The sequence below is a fragment of the Nylanderia fulva genome, unplaced genomic scaffold (genome assembly GCF_048542155.1).
Source record: "Nylanderia fulva isolate GAGA-0341 unplaced genomic scaffold, ASM4854215v1 Scaffold25, whole genome shotgun sequence".
Lineage (NCBI taxonomy): Eukaryota > Metazoa > Arthropoda > Insecta > Hymenoptera > Formicidae > Nylanderia > Nylanderia fulva.
Window position 1 is genome coordinate 2776417 of NW_028190314.1, and position 20499 is coordinate 2796915.

The 20499-nt window shown below is 30.7% G+C and overlaps 1 protein-coding gene across 1 annotated transcript in view; it reads left to right on the forward strand.

Annotated features, from left to right (window-relative positions):
• The first annotated feature begins 7082 nt into the window (after window positions 1-7082).
• The window catches only part of LOC114940735 (terminal nucleotidyltransferase 5C), a 113075-nt gene continuing 99658 nt past the window's right edge, over window positions 7083-20499 (forward strand). Inside the window, exon 1 of the mRNA XM_029315485.2 lies at window positions 7083-7859. Coding sequence (XP_029171318.1) covers window positions 7776-7859 — 84 coding nt within the window. The 5' untranslated portion in view covers window positions 7083-7775. The remainder of the gene's footprint in view (window positions 7860-20499) is intronic.

A 20499-nucleotide genomic window follows, 5' to 3' on the forward strand; every position in this document is an offset into this window, starting at 1 on the left:
TCGTCATGTTCCGCCTGTCAACAGAATGTAAGTTTTCAGTCGAGCTTAAAAGTATGAAAACGAGATTCGAAAAAGATTGATTTAAAGCAAAATAATAAAGATATTAAATTGAAAAAAATATTAAATTATTATTTATTTATTTTTTCTTATTGAGGAAATTAATATTTAAACGGGATTATTATTTATGATTAATGTCTATCTTTCAAAAGATTCAATTGCCAATCTTATTGAATATCAATTCGACATCACATTCGAATAAGTAACCGAAAATTTTTCAAATAATGTAAAAAATAAAATTGAAGAAAAGGAAATGTGCTGAACTGTTCACTCGTGGCATATTTTGTAATTTGAAAGGGAAACCACATTCTTTCACTGTATATTATGATACGTGAAAGTTGACAGCGGTATATATACACGGAGTGCAATGAGAGAAAGAGAGAGATAAGAAAATAGTTAAGAGAGAGAGAGCGGGAGATCCGTCAACAGTGAAAAAGAGATGGAGAGCCAGTCGCCACGAAGCATAGACTATATCGAAGGTCGACAAGTTACCTTTTTATTAGTCGATTTTTGCGAGAATAGAGCAACGGCTTTTAATGCTAACATATGGCACCGATGCGCTCGTATATATCAAAAGTCGCGAGATTTTCTCTTCAATTCGATAATGATTATGAGATACTACTTTAGAAATAAGTTATTGGAATACTTTTACTTTCAGTAGCAATTTACATTGAAATGACATAAACAATATAAAACAATATAAAAATGACACAAACAATAAATCTTTGTTTAGAAAAATATTAAATAAATAACTTACTTTTTAACTTTTTCAAAAATTTCGGCTCGGTTTTTTTTCTTATTTTTATATCAAAATATGAAAGTTAAATCTTTTAATCTTCGTTATATTTAGAATAATAATTAGAATATATATATGAATATATTATTAATATTAATATCGTTGACTTATCTGTTCGTTTCGATATATCGACAGGAAACGCGAAATCAAAATATTGTGATGCTACGAGATTATCCGTTCCTCATTAAGTATACAAAAAATCAAATTATATGTTAAGTAATCAGAAAGTCGAATCATATATTCTATTACATAAATCCATATTTATCGTGGCTGACCAGTTTGTTTTCAATCCCCGATCTCTTCTTACAATCGATTGATCGGATATCGTACTCTTCTTCAACACGTGTCAATGTCATACACAAGTATCAGAGAAAGGATTCTTCGGGCCAAATTAAACATCAATTTGTTATCTTGATTTATGCCACGCAACACAGTGCGATATCTCTACGGCAACAGCACAAAGTAGCCAGTGATGAAAGTTTCCATTGGTCCGATCAGACGCAACATATTTACTGACACTTTCGAAATTAACAGCTGCGTTTTTATCTTATCTAAAATAATGTTTACCAACGCGGAGGTTAAATGTGAATAAAATTACGTTAATATTTTAAAAATACGCAAAAAAGATGCTTTTTTATACAATCTTGTGGTAAATAATTTTGTGGCAATTTTTAGTTTAAAATTGTGATTACGACGTTAATTGTCGATATGTGGCGCATATCAAAAGAATTTTAAGTAGAACATGTACATTGACAGCTAACAGCAAATAAGTATTACTCTCTCTCTCTCTCTCTCTCTCTCTCATTTAATGTATAAAATATGCAAAATATATACATATAATATATATTATATGTATATATTTTGTATATTTTATACAATTTTTATATTTTATATTTTATATACATCTACATATAAAATATACAAAAATATATATTAAAGAGTGAAAAAGAGAAAGAGAGAGATAGAAATAGAGAGCAATTTATTAAAGAAAATTATTTTAATAATTTTGTTATCTATTATATCTATTACTTGAACACGACGCTCTAATAACAGAACGTTTACGAGTAGCCTATATTCACGTTAAGTCTAAAAATATGAAGCCACAGAACACTGATTTACACGAAATTAAAATAATTTGATGCATTGCGCGCATCCTGTACAAATCTGTTTCGCATTTGCCGTTCTTAAAGTACAACGCAGTTTCTAGTATAACTCCCCGAGGGCTTCTTCCTTATGAGCGCGCACACGCAATGCAACTAAGTTGCAACTAAGTTGCAACCGCAATTAACGCGCCGCTCTACCGATGCGTGTGTACTGTGTACAGGTAGCGCTGACTCTTAAGTATTGGGTACATCGCATTTATCATGTCCAAACTAGCGCAACTGATCTTAAAATAATATAGCAGAAGTTTTCATTTTTTTAATATAAAATTATTCTACACAATTAAATAAAATAAGATTGCAGCAGTACATCAAAATAACAAATGGAGAACAGATTTTATCATACAATTGATACCTAAAAGAATTAAAATTGCATTGGAATTATTGAACTCTTATGTGATTTACTTAAATATGTTAAATACCAATCGCGTAATATATATATATATATATATATATATATATATATATATATATATGTGTGTGTGCATAAATTGCAACGCAAAATTATTTCCATGGACTATTATTTTATTGTAAAATGTATTTCTTTGAAATTAATGAATATGAAATATCTGTATCTAATAATATACCATAAAAATATAGTAACGACACCAATATATTGGCAATTCGCAATGTCGCACGTGTGTCTTACACGTGTCTTATAAAATGATTAGATATGCGCATAAAACACGCAAATGATAATGTATACCGACAAATAAGTTTTACGATAAATTAATCGCTGATATACATTTATAGTAATACACATATGCACATATAATCGTTCTGACCGCGGCCTGTGTCGCAAAAAAAAAAAAATAAAACGTTCATAAATTATACATTTATAAATTATACAGTTTTGTTGTAAACATACTTGATGGATTATTATAATGGTAATAGGCAAAACTAGATTGTGATAGGTTAATTACATGCTCTCTGTTCAATTTTGATAAATTGTTAGCGCAGTGTAATTTCATCCAAGAAGTGAATGTCATAGAAATAATTTATATTATATTTTGAAATCACTGGGAATAAATAATCAAAACAATTTAAATGTAGAACATAATCTCAATTCATACATTTTCTTATATAATAATATTTTTATCAAGTTTTTAAAATTATATTTTAGATATTCATCATCATATATCAAAGAAATTGTGATAACAACTGCAAGAGTTTTTTAATGAGCACAAAATTGTTTAAAATATTATTTAAAACATTGTACATTATTTAATCAAAAACCTTTCTACCTTTATATACAACGTATCGTAAGATTGAAAAATATTTTAATTTACTCAAGAGTTAAACTATGTCAGTGTTTAAATTTTAAATTAAATATCTCGCACATTAAGATTCGAGAGTATTCAGCATGAAAATAAACTTACGATATTGAAAAAGAGCAACATTTTTGTGAAATATAAACACTAATTGTAAGTAAAAAATATGTCTAAAAATAACAAAACTAAAAAAAAAACAATGTCAAATCAAGACAGAACGTTCCATCGAAATCGAGATAAATATTGTTTGGCATTCACAGTTCATTGCCTATGAGAATTAAAGGTTGTTGACTCATTCGAATAGCACGTAAGGCAGAGAGGAGTAAGATGCAGAGGTGTGGCTGCAGCAGTTCCACGTCTTTCTCACTAGTTCTCGTCTCATCTCAATCGGCCGCTTTTACTGCAAATTGCTTCCTCGATAAGATATATAAGCACTTACCGCGATGCGGTGTACGTACAATATACATATATATGCATGCACATCGAATGCGCAACCGGCGCTCATTAGAAAAAACGAAGAAAAAGTCGGCCGACTGATGCACGCGATGTGCGGCAAACACGGTCAACCTTATGCACCGTGAGCTGCAGCGTGCGATGCAATAATTATTGTGCCACACATTCTTCCTCAAGAAAGCGGCAAATTAATTCGCTTTACGTTCATCGGCCAATCTTTGCCAACGTCCGGGCTAGCATTGAGAGCTTTCCATTCCTAGTATATGTAATATATATAACATTACGATCATACGTATTTTTTTTTGACGTTGCGGTGTATACAAAGACGTAATATCTGATGGATTTATCATTTGCAGATATACGATATAAATTATATATATCCCATCTGTGTGTATCGTTGCTTGATCAATCATTGCTTGTTTCATTTAGCAAATCAGAAATCATTAAGTTTTACCGCGAGAGTTAATTAGATCGTCAGGAAGAATGAAGTAGAGCAAATCAATTTGTGTGTGTCCACAAGATAATTACGAGACGTAATACTTTTGTCAATAAGAGTTAGATAAACGTGTCTATAGGCGCAAAATGTGTTTAATATCGTTATCGATAGAAAAGATCGCTTCGATAAGCTGCATTCCTTTTACTCTCTCGAATATCAGATGGATACGTAAATCATTGCGTTTGTCCGAACAGTTCGAGAGGAAAATTAATTATCTATAAACGATATTTTAACGAGCCTACTCTTGAATCTAATTAATGTTTAACGCAATTTATTTGCACATTTGTGTGTTATTATTCTCTCTCCGGTATATATAATGTAACATAATAAAGTGCAATTGTATTGACGTCAAAAGAAATAAATACTACCGAGTTTCTAGAGCGTGAAAATATTAATAAGACAGCGCAAAAAAAAAAAAAAAAGAAATGCGCAAATTTTCATGTTAATATGACCAAAAGTTATTAATCAGTGAGAAATAATTAAATGTTTTACGATTGTTCAAAAATTTAAATATATTTAAATATATATATAATTAAATAAATTTAAATATATTTATGTAATATTTTAATATATTAAAATTTAAACATATTTTTTCTTTCTTTTCTTTCGTAAGAAATTTAGAAATAAATTCTACAATAACATCGAGATAAATTTAGAATATTATAAAGTGTTTGTTTCAATTATTAGATCTTATACTTTATATGATTGAAACAAAGGTCAGCTCAGATCGATTTAACTTTAAATTAAATTACCGCTTAGTTTGAAAGACGACAAAGACGATAAAGTTTGCCTATGGCTTTATTTCTCCGCTAAGAGAAGACCAATTTAAAGATAATACATTTCAAACTAATTGAAGATAAGTTAAAATAATTAATACTACTAAAGACATGAATCTTTTAAAATATTTTTCCGCGTAACAAAAAGGCAATCTAATCAATTACAGATGAAGAAATTTTGGGAAAAATATGACAAAGTAAAATATATTTTCTCTCTCTCTTATTTTCTTTTCTATTTACGATTTCGTGTATAACTAACAGATATTTCACTCGGTCACGTGTAAACAAACACTTTTGTGGTTTCGCAACCGCGTCACGGTCATCTCTCTTAGTTGTTATTTCAGAGGTCTCACGATATATTAGGTCTCACAATGCCTACTGAAGCTTTTTAAATATTATTAATTTGACTATCTTTCAAGAATACATCCTGCGAAGACAATACGACGGCTGTAGAAACACGAGTTTTGTTGCAAAAACAGGATAAGATTATCTGCATTTATCTTTAGATACAAATGAAGAAATAAAGCAGAATTATCATTACACGCTCATACCTACTTTAATTATAATTTTAGCAAAAATAAAAGAAGCTGCCAAATGTTTAACTATTTATACCTCTCATTAAATTACTTTTGTTGCAATTCTTGCTGATAATATAATATTGTAAAAACATACTTTCTACACTTCTTTATAAATTTAATATCCTAAATTTGTAATGCACAACAACGCAATACTCTTACTTCTCTCTCTTTTTGTATTTGTATATAATATTAGATTACAAAATTTATTTTTGACAATTCAATAATGGTATTGCAAAATTTAAAGTTTATTTTAATACGTACTCATAATTATACACTAAGCCATAGTTGACTTTAGATCGTTCCTATTTTTTTCTTAATATCTCTGTTTTAAAAAATTCATATTTATTTATATTACTTTTCTCTCTTTTCGTATTTGTATATAACATTAGATTACAAAATTTATTTTTGACAATTCAATAATGGTATTGCAAAATTTAAAGTTTATTTTAATACATCCTCATAATTATATACTAAGCCATAGTTGACTTTAGATCGTTCCTATTTTTTTCTTAATATCTCTGCTTTAAAAAATTCATATTTATTTATATTACTTTTCTCTCTTTTTGTATTTGTATATAACATTAGATTATAAAATTTATTTTTGGCAATTCAATAATGGTATTGCAAAATTTAAAGTTTATTTTAATACATCCTCACAATTATATACTAAGCTATAGTTGACTTTAGATCGTTCCTATTTTTTTATTAATATCTCTGCTTTAAAAAATTCATATTTATTTATATTACTTTTCTCTCTTTTCTATATAACATTAAATTACAAAATTTATTTTTGACAATTCAATAATGGTATTGCAAAATTTAAAGTTTATTTTAATACATCCTCACAATTATATACTAAGCCATAGTTGACTTTAGATCGTTCCTATTTTTTTCTTAATATCTCTGCTTTAAAAAATTCAATTTATCCGCGTCATCCAGCATGGCCAGAAGCAATACGAGAAAAACTACAAAATTTGTTTTCAATTTACCAACTATACGGAATCAAAATATCGCGGCCATCCGCGTTTGTTAAAACAATACACTTTTTCCCTCGGCTACATCTCACCGGCTGCGTTCTTAAAGCTGGATAGAATTCGGCTCGCGACCGATAGTTTTAAAGAGGAGAGACCGAAACGCGGACGGGGAGAATAAAAAAAGGAAAGATTCGGCGAAAGAGAGCGGCTCATTTAGGCGGCGTCCCGCGCTCGTGCCAAATGTCATCTAATTGCGGCAAGTAGCGGCTGTAACCTTTGCTCGTCGGACACTCTCACAATCATGCATCACGAGGATGACGACGGAGTTCGGCGCTGATGGAGATGTCGACACCGACGCAACCTGCGACAGATACGGCGACGGCGGAAGCTCTCTCGGGTGATTTCGGACAGACGCGCCGCGACGAGATGCGAGGGGGTGGGGGAGGGGGAGGGAAAAAGGGGGAGAGGTACATAGTTGTGCTCGGCATTCGGCTCGGCTAGGGTGGGGCGAGCCGGAACGGGCCGAGGTGACGGGATTCTCGCGGTGTCGAACCCCCTCGTTCGTCCCGATCGTACCGTCGTCGTTCGTCTCTTCCGTTCGTACATCGTCCTCGAAATTCGAAACTTTCGTGCCTGAACTTTACGCTATCGCCGCGCGGCATATCGTCGCGAAGTTAAAGTGCTCGCGCCGTAACGTGACGTCTCCGTTTTGTGTCTCTCTCTTTCTCTTTCTGTGTGTATGTGTGTGCAGCGCTTTTCTGTGCGCGTTTCTCTTCCCTCCGTCTTTCTCGTCCAAGTGGATATTATCCGGTATTTCGATACCGCTACCATCTATAGACTCGTAACACACTTGACGTCGCGGTTTTAAGCTCTCTCGCGAATCGCGACCACGTGACACTCACCTCGTCGCTGCTCTTGCGCATACGGAAGCAGCCCGGCATCGTACTTCCGCGCGAAATTAGCCCCGGCACTTCCTCGATCGCAATACGCGCGACCAAATTCGGAAATACTCCGATTATATCGTCCTCTCCTTTTACGGATATCTCGTCGCGACAAGTGAATCGATCCGAGTCTTCAACCGGTGCGGCGACGCGAAGACCTTCGCATTCTCGTATATATATATATATATATACGATATATATATAAATATATATATATATATATATACATTAAACGTCGAAATCATCGAGATTATCCTGGATCCAAAGGTGACCATGAAGGACGGAGCTTGCGACGACGCGCCCAAGTCGCAGAAGGTTGTCAACGACCTCGTGCAAGTCTCGATTCCGCTGATGCAGGTAAGCTTACATAAGTCCATACATATATACATATGTATGTACGTCGGTTTTCCCTTCCACTCGACCTGAGAGTGAGAGTCGAGGGGGTGGTTGGCGACGACGGAGTCGTTCAACCCTCTCTCGAGTCGGAGACTGCAGTCTAGGAGTCGACATCCCGCGTCGACTCGATTGCGATCGATTTCTGCGACGCCGCAAATCGAAGCGTCAAGCTCTCTTTTTTTTTTTTTTTTTTTTTCTTTTCACGTATTGTTTACATCGCCTCTGTGTTCTTTGCATGTTTCTATTCTCGCTCGCGTCCTACATCGACTTTAATCCAAACATTATTAACTGTACATGGTTCGAATTGTCTTGTTTGCGTTTATACTTTTATCCGCGCAACGTGTGCCGACGCAATATTTTCTCTCAGAGTTGACTTTGTGTTTTCTCTTTTATTTTGATGTAATTTTTATACGATTGTAATTCAATTGACGAATAATAATAATAATAGCGCGTGAATATTTAATAAATGTTTTATATTTAATAAGTGTAGAAGAGTATTACGTAACTTATAATTGTAATTAAAAGTTTTTCCTTGTTAATTTTTAAGTCGCAGTCTTGGAATTATGTCTTACGCAAGCGAATTATGTAATCGAAATTTTTCCATAATATTCTTTAATATTTTTCCATAATTGTGAAACAAAAATTAAAGATACATTTTTCGATTATTCTTGAAATTGATCGAATATATAAAATATAATTGACTTTAATTTTAATTTAAGAAGGTGAAGAATTTGGGTTGAAAAACCCAAAATTAAAATCTCGATAATATTGAAGGAGAGCTCCGTCCTCTCCGATTTTGCTGAAATTTTACAATACTGTGTATTTTTGTATATAAAAGAAATTTATACTGAAAAAAATATTACTGTAAAATTACATAATTTTGATGGATTTTTTTTCGTCTCAGCATAGTCATGCAATATTGCTATTCATATATGAAAGATTACAGATTATATGTAATTTCCTATGAAATATATATCTTTATATATTTTCAAAATAAAAAATATTTCACTAAACATGGAATTACACATAGGAAATGCTATAGAATAATTTTATAAATAAAATGGATAAATGCTTATAAAATAAAAATGTTAAATTTAAAATTACATGTGATTTTGCATAAAAATAGTAATTTTAGCTATATATTACAAATATTTTTACATTATGTATTTCCACTTTAAAAAATACTTATGGAAAATAAATTACAGTAATAAGTAATTTTTCCAGTTTTAAACAAGTAATTTTCATATAAAAGTATACATGGCTTTTTTTCAGTATATATTAAAATTGTCGCTTTTAAGTACGAAAAAAATAATAATCGATTCAGATTTTAATATTAAATTTCGGCAAAAATCGGAGAGAATTTTCACAAAGATATTATCCAAAATTTAAATAAAAAATGTTGAGACTTACCGATGTATGATGCGCAGTGGCGGAGTTGTCAACAGTAAAATATAAATACATGAGAATTATATAGTAAAAATTAAAATAATTTATATTACGAAAAATAAAATTATAATTTACAATTAAAATATTTCATTAATAATAAAATAAACCATAAATTAATTATTTACCATATAGTTGCTCCGCCGTTACCCGATGTTACTCCAGGCCCTCTTCTCGTAGAAGAAGCTTCGAAACACTTGCACTCGCGTTACTTTTTTTCGTTAGCGACGCTCGGATTTTAATTATTATAATTTTGACACGTTTCGGTAAAACGCGAGAATTTATTCGCGCGCGAACCGAGATCTCCGTTTTCGTGTCATCGGTTTTTTCAAGGCCCTTTATCAGGAGACCCCATTGAACGACGATGACGACTTTCCTCGCGACGCACCCAGGAGTCGCCGATATTCCCGAATTGGTCACTTCACTACACTTCGCTATTTCACTAAATATTCGACGACGAAGTAGTCATGGAAATTACGAAGGAGCTTCAGCGATTATTTCTTGTCATTTAATGAAGTGACCGATATCAGCGACTCTTGGGTGCGTCATCGTCGTTTGATGAGGCCCTCCGATAAGTGGCCTTGAAAAAACCGATCACACGAAAATGGAGATCTCGGTTCGCGCGCAAATAAATTCTCGCGTTTTACCAAAACTCGTCAAAATTGTAATAATTAAAATCCGGGCGTCGCCGCACATCGCGAACGAAAAAAAATAACGCGAGTGCAAGTGTTTCCAAGTTTTCTTTTACGAGGAGAAAGTCCGGGGTGGCATCGGACAACGACGGAGCAATTACAGGGTAAATAATTAATTTTTTACTTATTTTATTATTATTGAAATAATCTCATTGTAAATAATAATTTTATTTTGCGAAATACAAATTGTTTTAAATTTCACTATAATTTTCATGTATTTATATTTTACAGTTTACAACTCCGTTATTGCGCATCGTATCGATGAGTCTCATTATCAATTTTTAAAATAATTCTCTGAAAATTCTCCGATTTTTTCGAAACTTTAATATTAAAATCTGAATTCACTGTAACTTTTTCCATACTTAAGAGCAACAATTCTAATTTACATATTCATGTTTTACACACAAAAACACAATATTGTAAAATTTTGGCAAAATTGAAGAAGACGGATCTTCTTTATTATTAAAAAATATCGATTTAAAGTCAGAAAATAAATTATGGTGCAAATCGAAAATACAAAATATTCAGTAGGTGTCTATTATTTAAACCTCGTATCATATGAAAGAGACATAACACAGATTTAGAAAGAGAATATTTTAATAAATTAATTAATACGGTATATCAATATATATCAATCAATACGTACATTATATCAATTAAATACGATATATTATTGCAAAAAAAAATTACATAAAATATATACGATAAATAATTTCAAACGTAAAGACTTATAGATTTTTTTTATTACATAATGTTATATGTAATGCTAAAAAATTAATTGTTTAAATGAAAACTAAATCTATTTTTTACATGAATCAAAAGAATTCGCAAATCAAAGAACGGCTTCTCTTTCTGTATATAGATACATTTCAATAATGTTTGCATGTTTTATTATTTAGATTTAGAATGAGAAATATGTGAGATCCGTCAATTTATAAATAGAGAGATCATCTTTCGCTAATTTTGCGAATGCAGTATTTGAGAGAACATACTCTTTTTTACGCATATCTTAAAATATATTATCAAATCGAAATTTTTTCTTTATCGTATTCGCAAGATAATTTAAGCTGAAGAAGATAATGTCAATTAGGTAAGTGAAATTCAGCCTAATCACATATTCGAACAATTGAATTTAGTAAAATCACAGATATTCTCGAATTTTGGAAATATATTAAGTAGCTACATTGCAAAAAATGGCAAAAAAAGATAAAATGAAAAGTATTCTTCGTTTTTTTCATCTGAAATGAAGAGATTTAAGATGTTTTGATTCAACTGAATAGAAAAGTTTTGCGAAAATTTTCTAAAATATATATTCATATATATTCATAAATATTTATACATTTTTTTCTATTGATAGTGACAAAATAATTATTTACTTTTTATTTATTTATATAAAAAAATATTCTTATAACTTTCTTTTTTGCGTATATCAAATATTATTTTCAATATAAATTTTTATCTATATCTTTCTTTAATTAAAAAAATCTTATTGCATAAATGTAATAATTATATATAAATTCGAAGCTCATTGAAGCGGAAATATCTTATTTTATATGATTTGAAATTATTTATAACAATAATGACAAATACTTTTTTTAGAACATTTTTGCAAGATTTCAACGATATTTTTCATACAACCATATGACTCATATTCTCGCATAATTTGACCGATCGTGGGCGTGGACCCTATAAAGAGTTTCCGTATAAACGCTGTTTTCCGCTTACGTACTTGTGAACGCGTAATTGCGCTCCGATTCGGTCGAGAAGGGAAGCGAACGAAAAAACGCGAGATTTTATAAGAAACGACACTTATTAAATTAGCATAACGGGTGCTCAACCAGCCACGATCTATACGAGGCGTTGGCCAATCAGTGCCCTGGTATGTGTTAATTTGCCGACCGCATGCAGTTTCAACGAAAGGTGACGTTTATCACGTGGTTGGCCACGCGACATTGCCCGTGTTCGCCGCGGGATTTTGCATATACATATTATATTCATACACATAACAGATGTACGTATGCATATATTCTATTTAAATCCGTGACCGATTCGCGATCGCGTTTTTTTCCATCAATTGGTTGATTATTGAATTTTTGCACGCGGATGGATGAGTATTCACATGATATTTTACACATGCTTGATACCTGATACCTGTGTATCATATGATATTAATATTTATTACACGCATTTTATTATATGCAGATCAATTACTGTGTTAATACCTCAAGCGGAACTTAAAACATAAATAAAATTTAAATTGTTTCTCCACTCACCGATGTATATGTATATTTAAAGTATATGGTTCTCTTGCGGTTCTAAGTTTACGTAAGAGAAATATTGTTCGCATTGGTTTCTTGCGGGCGTAGGTAGAAATAGATAAAAAGGACTCTCTATTTTAAAAACGAAGCTTTCTTACTTTCCCATTTTTAACTTGTATGATAGTATGTTCTTATGCATATTCCCCAAGGTTATTTTTCATTCAGTATTATATAACTTCCTGATATAAGAAATATTATATAACATGTGTTAAAAAACATTGAAATATAAACCGAAACATAACAATATAACGAACAATCTAGAATCTTTTTTTAACACTCTAAATTTTAGCCTATAGCATCAACGTATTTAAATAACAAATAATTTTCCACGATTAAGGGGTCATACGTGATAAGATAATTATTTACTTACACTTACATAGTAAAAAAGAGAATAATCATATCATATGATATCATTAACGTTTTTTAAAGCGGTGATTTAAAACAAATTTGCTTTATGTTCATTAAGTAAGGAAAAATATTTTTTGAATAAAAGATTTCTCTAAAATAATTTTTAATTATATAAATAGTAGTGTTATGTACAACAAAAAAGAAAATAGATTAATTTAATACATTTATGAAGATGTCGTAACAATATTATGTGACAACTTATTTATATTTTCAAAAAATAACAAAAAATGTTTAACTGCTGCGTAAATATTGTTTAAAATCAAATTTTAGGTTTTTTATATTTAAAAAAATTAGTATTAAAATATGTGTAAAAGGAAAATTAATTGCAAAGAATTAAGAAGAAAGTATTGTTTGAGAAAGATTGTATGATATAATTCAAATAGGCGATTATGAAGAAAGACGATAGGATAATCCTTCATTTTCAATGAAAGTTTATTGGAGTTTATTAAGTTACAACGAAAAGAAATATAAAGCTGAAGGAAGCTATTAATCGTATCCTACGCAAGAGAATGTTTCCCTCCCCACACAATAAATACTGCTTTTCAACTGTCTTACTCCAATTTATGATCACTGTGCGATGCGTAGCATCACTAGGGGCGATCCTTTTTAATACTCCCACGCATCCCTTCGTTCTTCAAAGTAATCGCTTGCGTCCGAATGACGTCATTTTTTCCACCCCTTTCCCCTCCCCTCGGCTTGCATCTTCGAACGAAATTACTCCCGGAGCAATGGCACGGTTATCGATTGGATGTCAGACCATGGTGTGATAAACGTGTAGATGTCTTCTACAAAGTATCTTGATAGAAAAATAATATCTATACCTTGTTCTCGATAATTGTTTTTGTCAATTCCTGATAAAGATAGTACTTTACAGAGGAAAAAAGTACTAGCTAACTTAAAACGCTGAATAATAATAACATTACACAATATAATAATTTTTCTGACAGATTAGAAATACTTTTTTATATTTTTAAAACGTGTCGTAATTTAGTTGCGGCAATTTCCGTTGATTTATCTTTGCAACATTTTTTCGTAAATGTTTTTCTTCGAATCTAATCGATATCTTGGCAATATTTGAAATTAAGTGAGATAGATAATTATAGCGACGTCTTGTTAAACTTAAGCGTCCCTAATCGTGTTACGTGCCAAACATGTTTATGCGTAATGTTATTACGTAATGTTGAAATTCTCGTGATCCGTGCAAATGCAGAGCATACACACGATAAAGGTTTGGCGAAATGCCGAAGGTGGAGCAAACGATAGACTTGCAGAGCAACAAATAAGATTGTATCGTTGACGCTATTAAAGCCGCGTTTGAAACTTTCTTACACGGTACAAATTTTTCTAAACGAATCAATTAACTCAGCTCTCAATGTATGTAGTGACCAAATATTTTTCCAGATACGAAAGTCAAAGATTATCTAGATAGACACGTGTATATTACCGATTGATCAATGACGTAAATTTAAAAAAAATCATACCACCAACTTCCGATAAGTTATACGTTGTAAATATGATTAATTTTATCACGCATATAGAATCTCGTCTACTTTGCATATTTTCTGCGAATAAACATAATTTTAAAATGATTGGTAATATTAAAGTTATAATGTCGAATGAAAGACATATTATTATTTATGATTCATGTTACATTTGAAGATTCTGTATGGATAGCATGTTTCAGTAAATAGTAAATTGTCTTATTTACGAAATATTTTTTTCAAAATAATAGATATATCCGATAGCCGATAATTCTTTCTTACAAAAAATGTCGAAATATTTAAGATTCTAAATTTTCAAATCATCAACGAATTAAAAAGCAGAGTAGATTCAGAAATGTTTAATATTTTTAAATATTTTAATTTTAAGTTATAAAATTTTTAATATAACACGAAAAAAATGGTTTTATCAAATGCACTACTATTGAACAGTATCTATAATAGAACAATAAAAATGAACAATTTTTTTTAAACTTCTGATTTGCATTCAAAACTAATTTGAATTAGATTAAATCCATTGATTTGAATTTTATTCAAAATCAAATTGCGTAATCGTATGACAGAAAGATCTACAATTATAAAGATTACGAACAGCGATGTATTCGACTGATATAATATCTATTTTTTGACGCGCGTCGCTTGAGGCTAAGTCACAATCCAGATTTTTGTAATGTCAGATAAAAACGTCACGTTTATATTTTTGTCGGTGTCTCGTATTCTGTGTATGACATGTGAGATATTATACATATGTATACATCGGTTCTCGAAAAAGTTGCCAATTCGACAGCAACGATTCCCTTTATCCGAAATATCAAAAAGAAGATCGCACTTGCAACATTATAGCATCACGAAAATGAAACAAAAGTTAATTAACAATATCCTTCTTTTTTCTTTCTTTTTTCCTTTTCTTTCTTCTTTTCTTTTTCTGCTTTACTCTTGTCGAAAAGGTTAACATGTTAAAGATTATGCATACTTACGTCGTACGAAAACTCTCGTTCTGTTAGAAGCCGGTCATAATAATTAATCCCGCCAGACATGAGGTTGATATATGACATGCATAGTAAAAGGTGATTCCTGCACTCGCACATTTAGATTGCAGTCGCGACAATGACGTAGTTAATGCAGGGAAGTCGATAGAACGCGAAAAAAACTCGTTAATGCAGCTGCCTATGAATTTATCTTTAAAAATGGCATATAGTGACATTTTAATGGAAAATTAACACCGATACGATCGCGTCGATGTGATCTAATTTTTAATAATAATTTAAGCCAAATATAATGACTTTCAAGAATTATATAGAATGTTATCCAAAAAGTATTCAGTAAATCTTATCACAGCATTTTTATTCACACTTCGTGTTTATCTACGCAAACATTGAAATATTTTTATTTAATTGTATGCTTATTTTAATTGAACGATTGAGAGAAATTTTCATTCGTAAAAATATTGCAATAAGCATAGAAATTAAATATTTCAAATATTTTTTTATGAAAACTATAAATTCATATTAAAAGTCCATGCGATATTTATTTTACAGTTAATAATTTGTATATTATTAAGTGTATTCAATAATAATTAAATGTTTTTAATTAAATCTTAATCAACATAATAATCTGTTTGTTTCGAATTTTAGCAAAATACAATTTTATCTGCTATTAATTTTCAGTGTAATTATGAAGAGCTCTGTTTTTCTTTGACTTTTGCATTTATCTTTCATTTTTCATTGCTCGAAGCTCATTAATAATATCTGCTTGACTTTCGAAGTCAAATCACAAAGATGAAGTTTGCAGTTTCTCTCTTCTTTTTTTTTAATATATCGACAAATTAAATTACAAAGAACATACATTTAATAAGAAAAAAGGCACGCAATAGTCTATTTACATTTCCTTTTTTTATAAAAGTTCTCACATTATTGCAGAATCCATTAATTATAACTTGTTTTTGCGTTCATTGTCTTTTAACTGTCATAGCGAACGGTAATATAATATAATCTTCGCGAAAAGTCATAATTTCACTTGGCGCATGGTAATGGAATAAGTTCAATTTTTTGTTTAATAAATCCGCTATGCTTTGACGTGGGTGCACAACTTGTTTTACAACGTTTCCATTACGCAGAGTTATTGATAATATAATTGCTTATCATATTTTGGGCAGTTGAATACACATGTCGTGACATTATCTCTTCAAGTATAATTCAACGAGCTTGTTTATTTGTGCGTATTACGAGAACTTAAGTTTCTAAATACGCAAGTGAATTTCTCCTTATCATGACTCGATATAATAATGCGATAATCTGCTTGCGTTATAAAATAACTTATCTTAATGAATGTAAATTATTTTTAAAGAACCTTTAAGTATGAATCGCAAAACTGCCGTAACAGCTGGATACATTTGCTGTTTAGCATATCTGGTATTTTCTCAGATAATCGAAATTTTTTGTTTAATAGTTTGCGTATAAGTTACATAGAGAGATAATGTTGTGCACTTTATAATTAGATATCCAGAATAAAAATTTGATAAATATTTAAAGTCAAGTGAGAAAGTATAATAATTACAACACAATTATTTTAACCAAAGAAACTCTTATAAAATTCTTCCAATACCGTATTGTACTATGATTACCAATTTTCAGGGTCTAAAAGAAAATTCTCATTTATGAATAAATGATTGTAATAAGCACAATTTTTCTGTAAATTCTATCAAGATAGGAAAGTTGTTTAGCAATTGATTTATGAGATTAATTATTATCAAGATTTATAAGATGATAATATTACCTGCACCTGCATATCGAGTTTGTCATATTTTTTAAATCAGTTATCTCTATGCAATTTGTTAATTCGACCATGTCGAGTTAACAAATTCTATTGACATTAATTATTCATAAATTAATACATAAATTAATACAATTGTCGCTCGTATATTGAAAACAAAGTGATAAATATAAGGCCAACTTATCGAGCTGAATATTCGAGATGTTCAGTCAACTACCATTTATTACATGTATAAATTATAAAACTACAGTCATTATATTAAAACTAACGCAAATTACAATCATTCTATAAACATTTCGACCGCACGCGGTCTTCTTCAGTATAATTATTGAAATATAAATTCTTACAATTCACATAATATCGAAATTTAATTATAGTTATTCAGAATCAAGAGTTTTTGAGCAATTAACGCGTGTTTCAATCCGTCCTGTCCAAACAATGTTCGCCTCGATATGATCCCTGATTTTGTTCAGATCTCGGATAGTTTCATCGTTAATATGCGAGAAATTAACCCGTTCCGTAGGCGCTGCGATTAATAAAAAATTACCGATCAACGTATGTCCAAATTATAATATGTATCCCCTACAATTGGTAGTATGCTTACCTATCATCGTTCTTCTTGACAATTTTGCTACTTATTAACAGTTATTAAGGATGACACATAACAAACCAACAATACAGAAAGACAGCTCATTTTAAACTCTACTTGATCGGAGAGCGTGCGTGTTTATATATGATCTATTTAATATCTATGTTTTACTCGTTAATGTCCTATTTGTCCTATTATTATTTCTTGTTCGCTAATATATCCAAAATATCAAAATACGACTCGCTAAGTAACTCAGTATCTTTGTTTAAATTTAGTCCATTTTTTTGTTCCTTGATATGTAGCATCTCAGAAATGAGTCTTTTATAATAATTATTTTCGTTGTCCATGATCTTAACATTGTCCCAATTAAAAGTATGATGTTCATTTATTATGTGTTCAGAAATTACTGAATGTTTCGTTGAGTCCAATCTAATATTATTTTTATGTTCTTTCATTCGCGTCTGCAATTGCCTCTTTGTTTGGCCTACATAAGATGCATTACAATTATTGCAACTGATCTTATAAACCACATTCGAATTGCATGGATGTTTAGTTTTATCTTTCTGCGCTTTAATAATATTATCCAGTTTGTTGAGACATCTATACCCTACCATACAATTTTTATTTTTTACCGAGGAAACAATCATTTCTGAGATCCCATCTATATACGGAATGACAAAGAATTTTTTATTGACCGAGTCATTTCCTATACTTTTTGTTCTTTCTATGTTGGCCTGTCTCTCTATAATGCTCCCCTTAGATATGATGTGTTCTATCCGATGATTAATTTTGTTAAAAATCAGATCAAGAGGGTAACCATTGCTTCTGAGTATATTAATAATTAACTCCAAATTTTTATTAAAAAATAGTGGATGTGATAGCAATAGACATCTGTCTACAAGGTTATATATTATTCCAATTTTGTGGCATAATGGGTGGGTTGAATAAAATGATAACGTCCTTCCTGAGAAGGTTTCTTTTTGATACCAGTCTATATATATTTTGTTATTAATAATTTTAAGTGATAAATCTAAGAAATTCAAGCTATGGTTAACCTCTTGTTCGACCGTGAAATTAAGTCTTTCATGATAGTTGTTAAAATTATTCACAATCTGAGTCATATTAGTCATAGAGGTGGCCACTATTATGTCATCCACATAACAAAAATAAAACAAACATTCCAAATTCAACGCTTTGAGAACTGTATCCTCAAGATCTTGCATAACCAGGTCTGCAATAATTGGTGATAACGGTGACCCCATAGGGGTCCCAAACGTCTGTTTATAAATTATGTCATCAAATGTAAAATATGTAGAAGTCAATATGAATTTTATACCCCCCAAAAATTCGTTTTTCGGTATTTTAGTATTTATTCCAATGTAATCCCATCTATCGTTAATACCGTCAATCGCAAGATCCAGAGGAACGTTCGTAAACAAAGACACCACATCCAAGGAAAACATCCTATCATTCTCATCAATCTTTTTACCAGACAATATGCTGTACAAATCAAAACTATTATTAATATGACTTTTCGCTTTGGGTAGGCTAGTTCGTAAGGTGTTTTGTAAAAACGAAGCCAGCGAGTATAGAGCTGTATCAACCGATGAAACTATGATTCTAACTGGATAGTTTTCCTTATGGATTTTAGGTAATCCATACGCTTTTGGAAGGAGAGAATCACTACAACGTAATTTATAATATTCGTTTTTTGAAATATAATCTTCCTTAAGCCATCTCTTCAACAAATCATTCAAATCGTTCTCTATTTTTTTGCACGGATTTTTTTTAACAATAGTGTAAGTGTTGACATCTTTTAAAACGTTTTCCATTTTGTTAATATAATGAGATCTTTCCATTGCCACCGTAGCATTACCCTTGTCCGCGCGTGTGAATAGAACATTCGGATTGTCTTTACAAAATTTTATTAAATCTCTGTGTGCACCAAGTAATTTTTGTTGACTTACGTCATTTTTATCCTTCGTGTTCAGAAGTTGTGCAAATTTTGGAACCGCGATATTTCTGATCGTTGTGAGATTATTAATATTATTTCGTTTGCTATTACTCTCTATGTCCTTGATGAATTCATGTATCGCTGTTTTTTTACTAATATTCGGAAGACAGAATTTATCACCCATTTGCAACAGATTAGAAACGTTAGGCGGAATGTCTGTGTTGGAAAGATTAACAAACCATTTTTTATTAGTATTTTCCAAAGGGTTAATTGTATCATTGAGAAATTTATTGGCTTCTATGTGTATATTGATCTCCTTGGCATCATTAGTGATTGCCCTGAGAGAATTTTGTGATATTTTCGTCGGTTGTGAAGTTTCAAAATGTAAAGAACAATGTATATCTATAGGTTTGATGCTGTTGATATACTTATAGTGTTGTTTTCTCTTAAGCCAATTGAATTTCTTTTCGTGTGCAGTAACCAATCTGTTGTGGCAATTTTTAAAAGCAATGTTATGATGTTCGAAAATTCTATTCCACGCGAGTACAGGTAAACGATTAAATAACCCGCTGGTGAGATGAAAAATCCTATTTTGTAATGACTCTACCTGTCTATGCAAATCAAAGATTTCAATGCTCATCGCATTTGTTTTGAATTTGTACAACATACTATCTAGTCTTCTGATCGATCTGTGATGAAAAACGTTAAATTTAATGCGGCAAAAACCTTCTAAATGTGTAGGAAAAATATCGCCATTTTTACAATTTTTTAAAAATTCCAATTTTGCTCTCGCTCTTATTAACAAGTAATTCGCATTAATCCATTGTTTAAAATAATCTGCTATTTGAATCATTCATTTAATTAATAATTAATTATTTATAATAATAATAAAATATTTATATATATAGAGAAATAGAGTATTAATT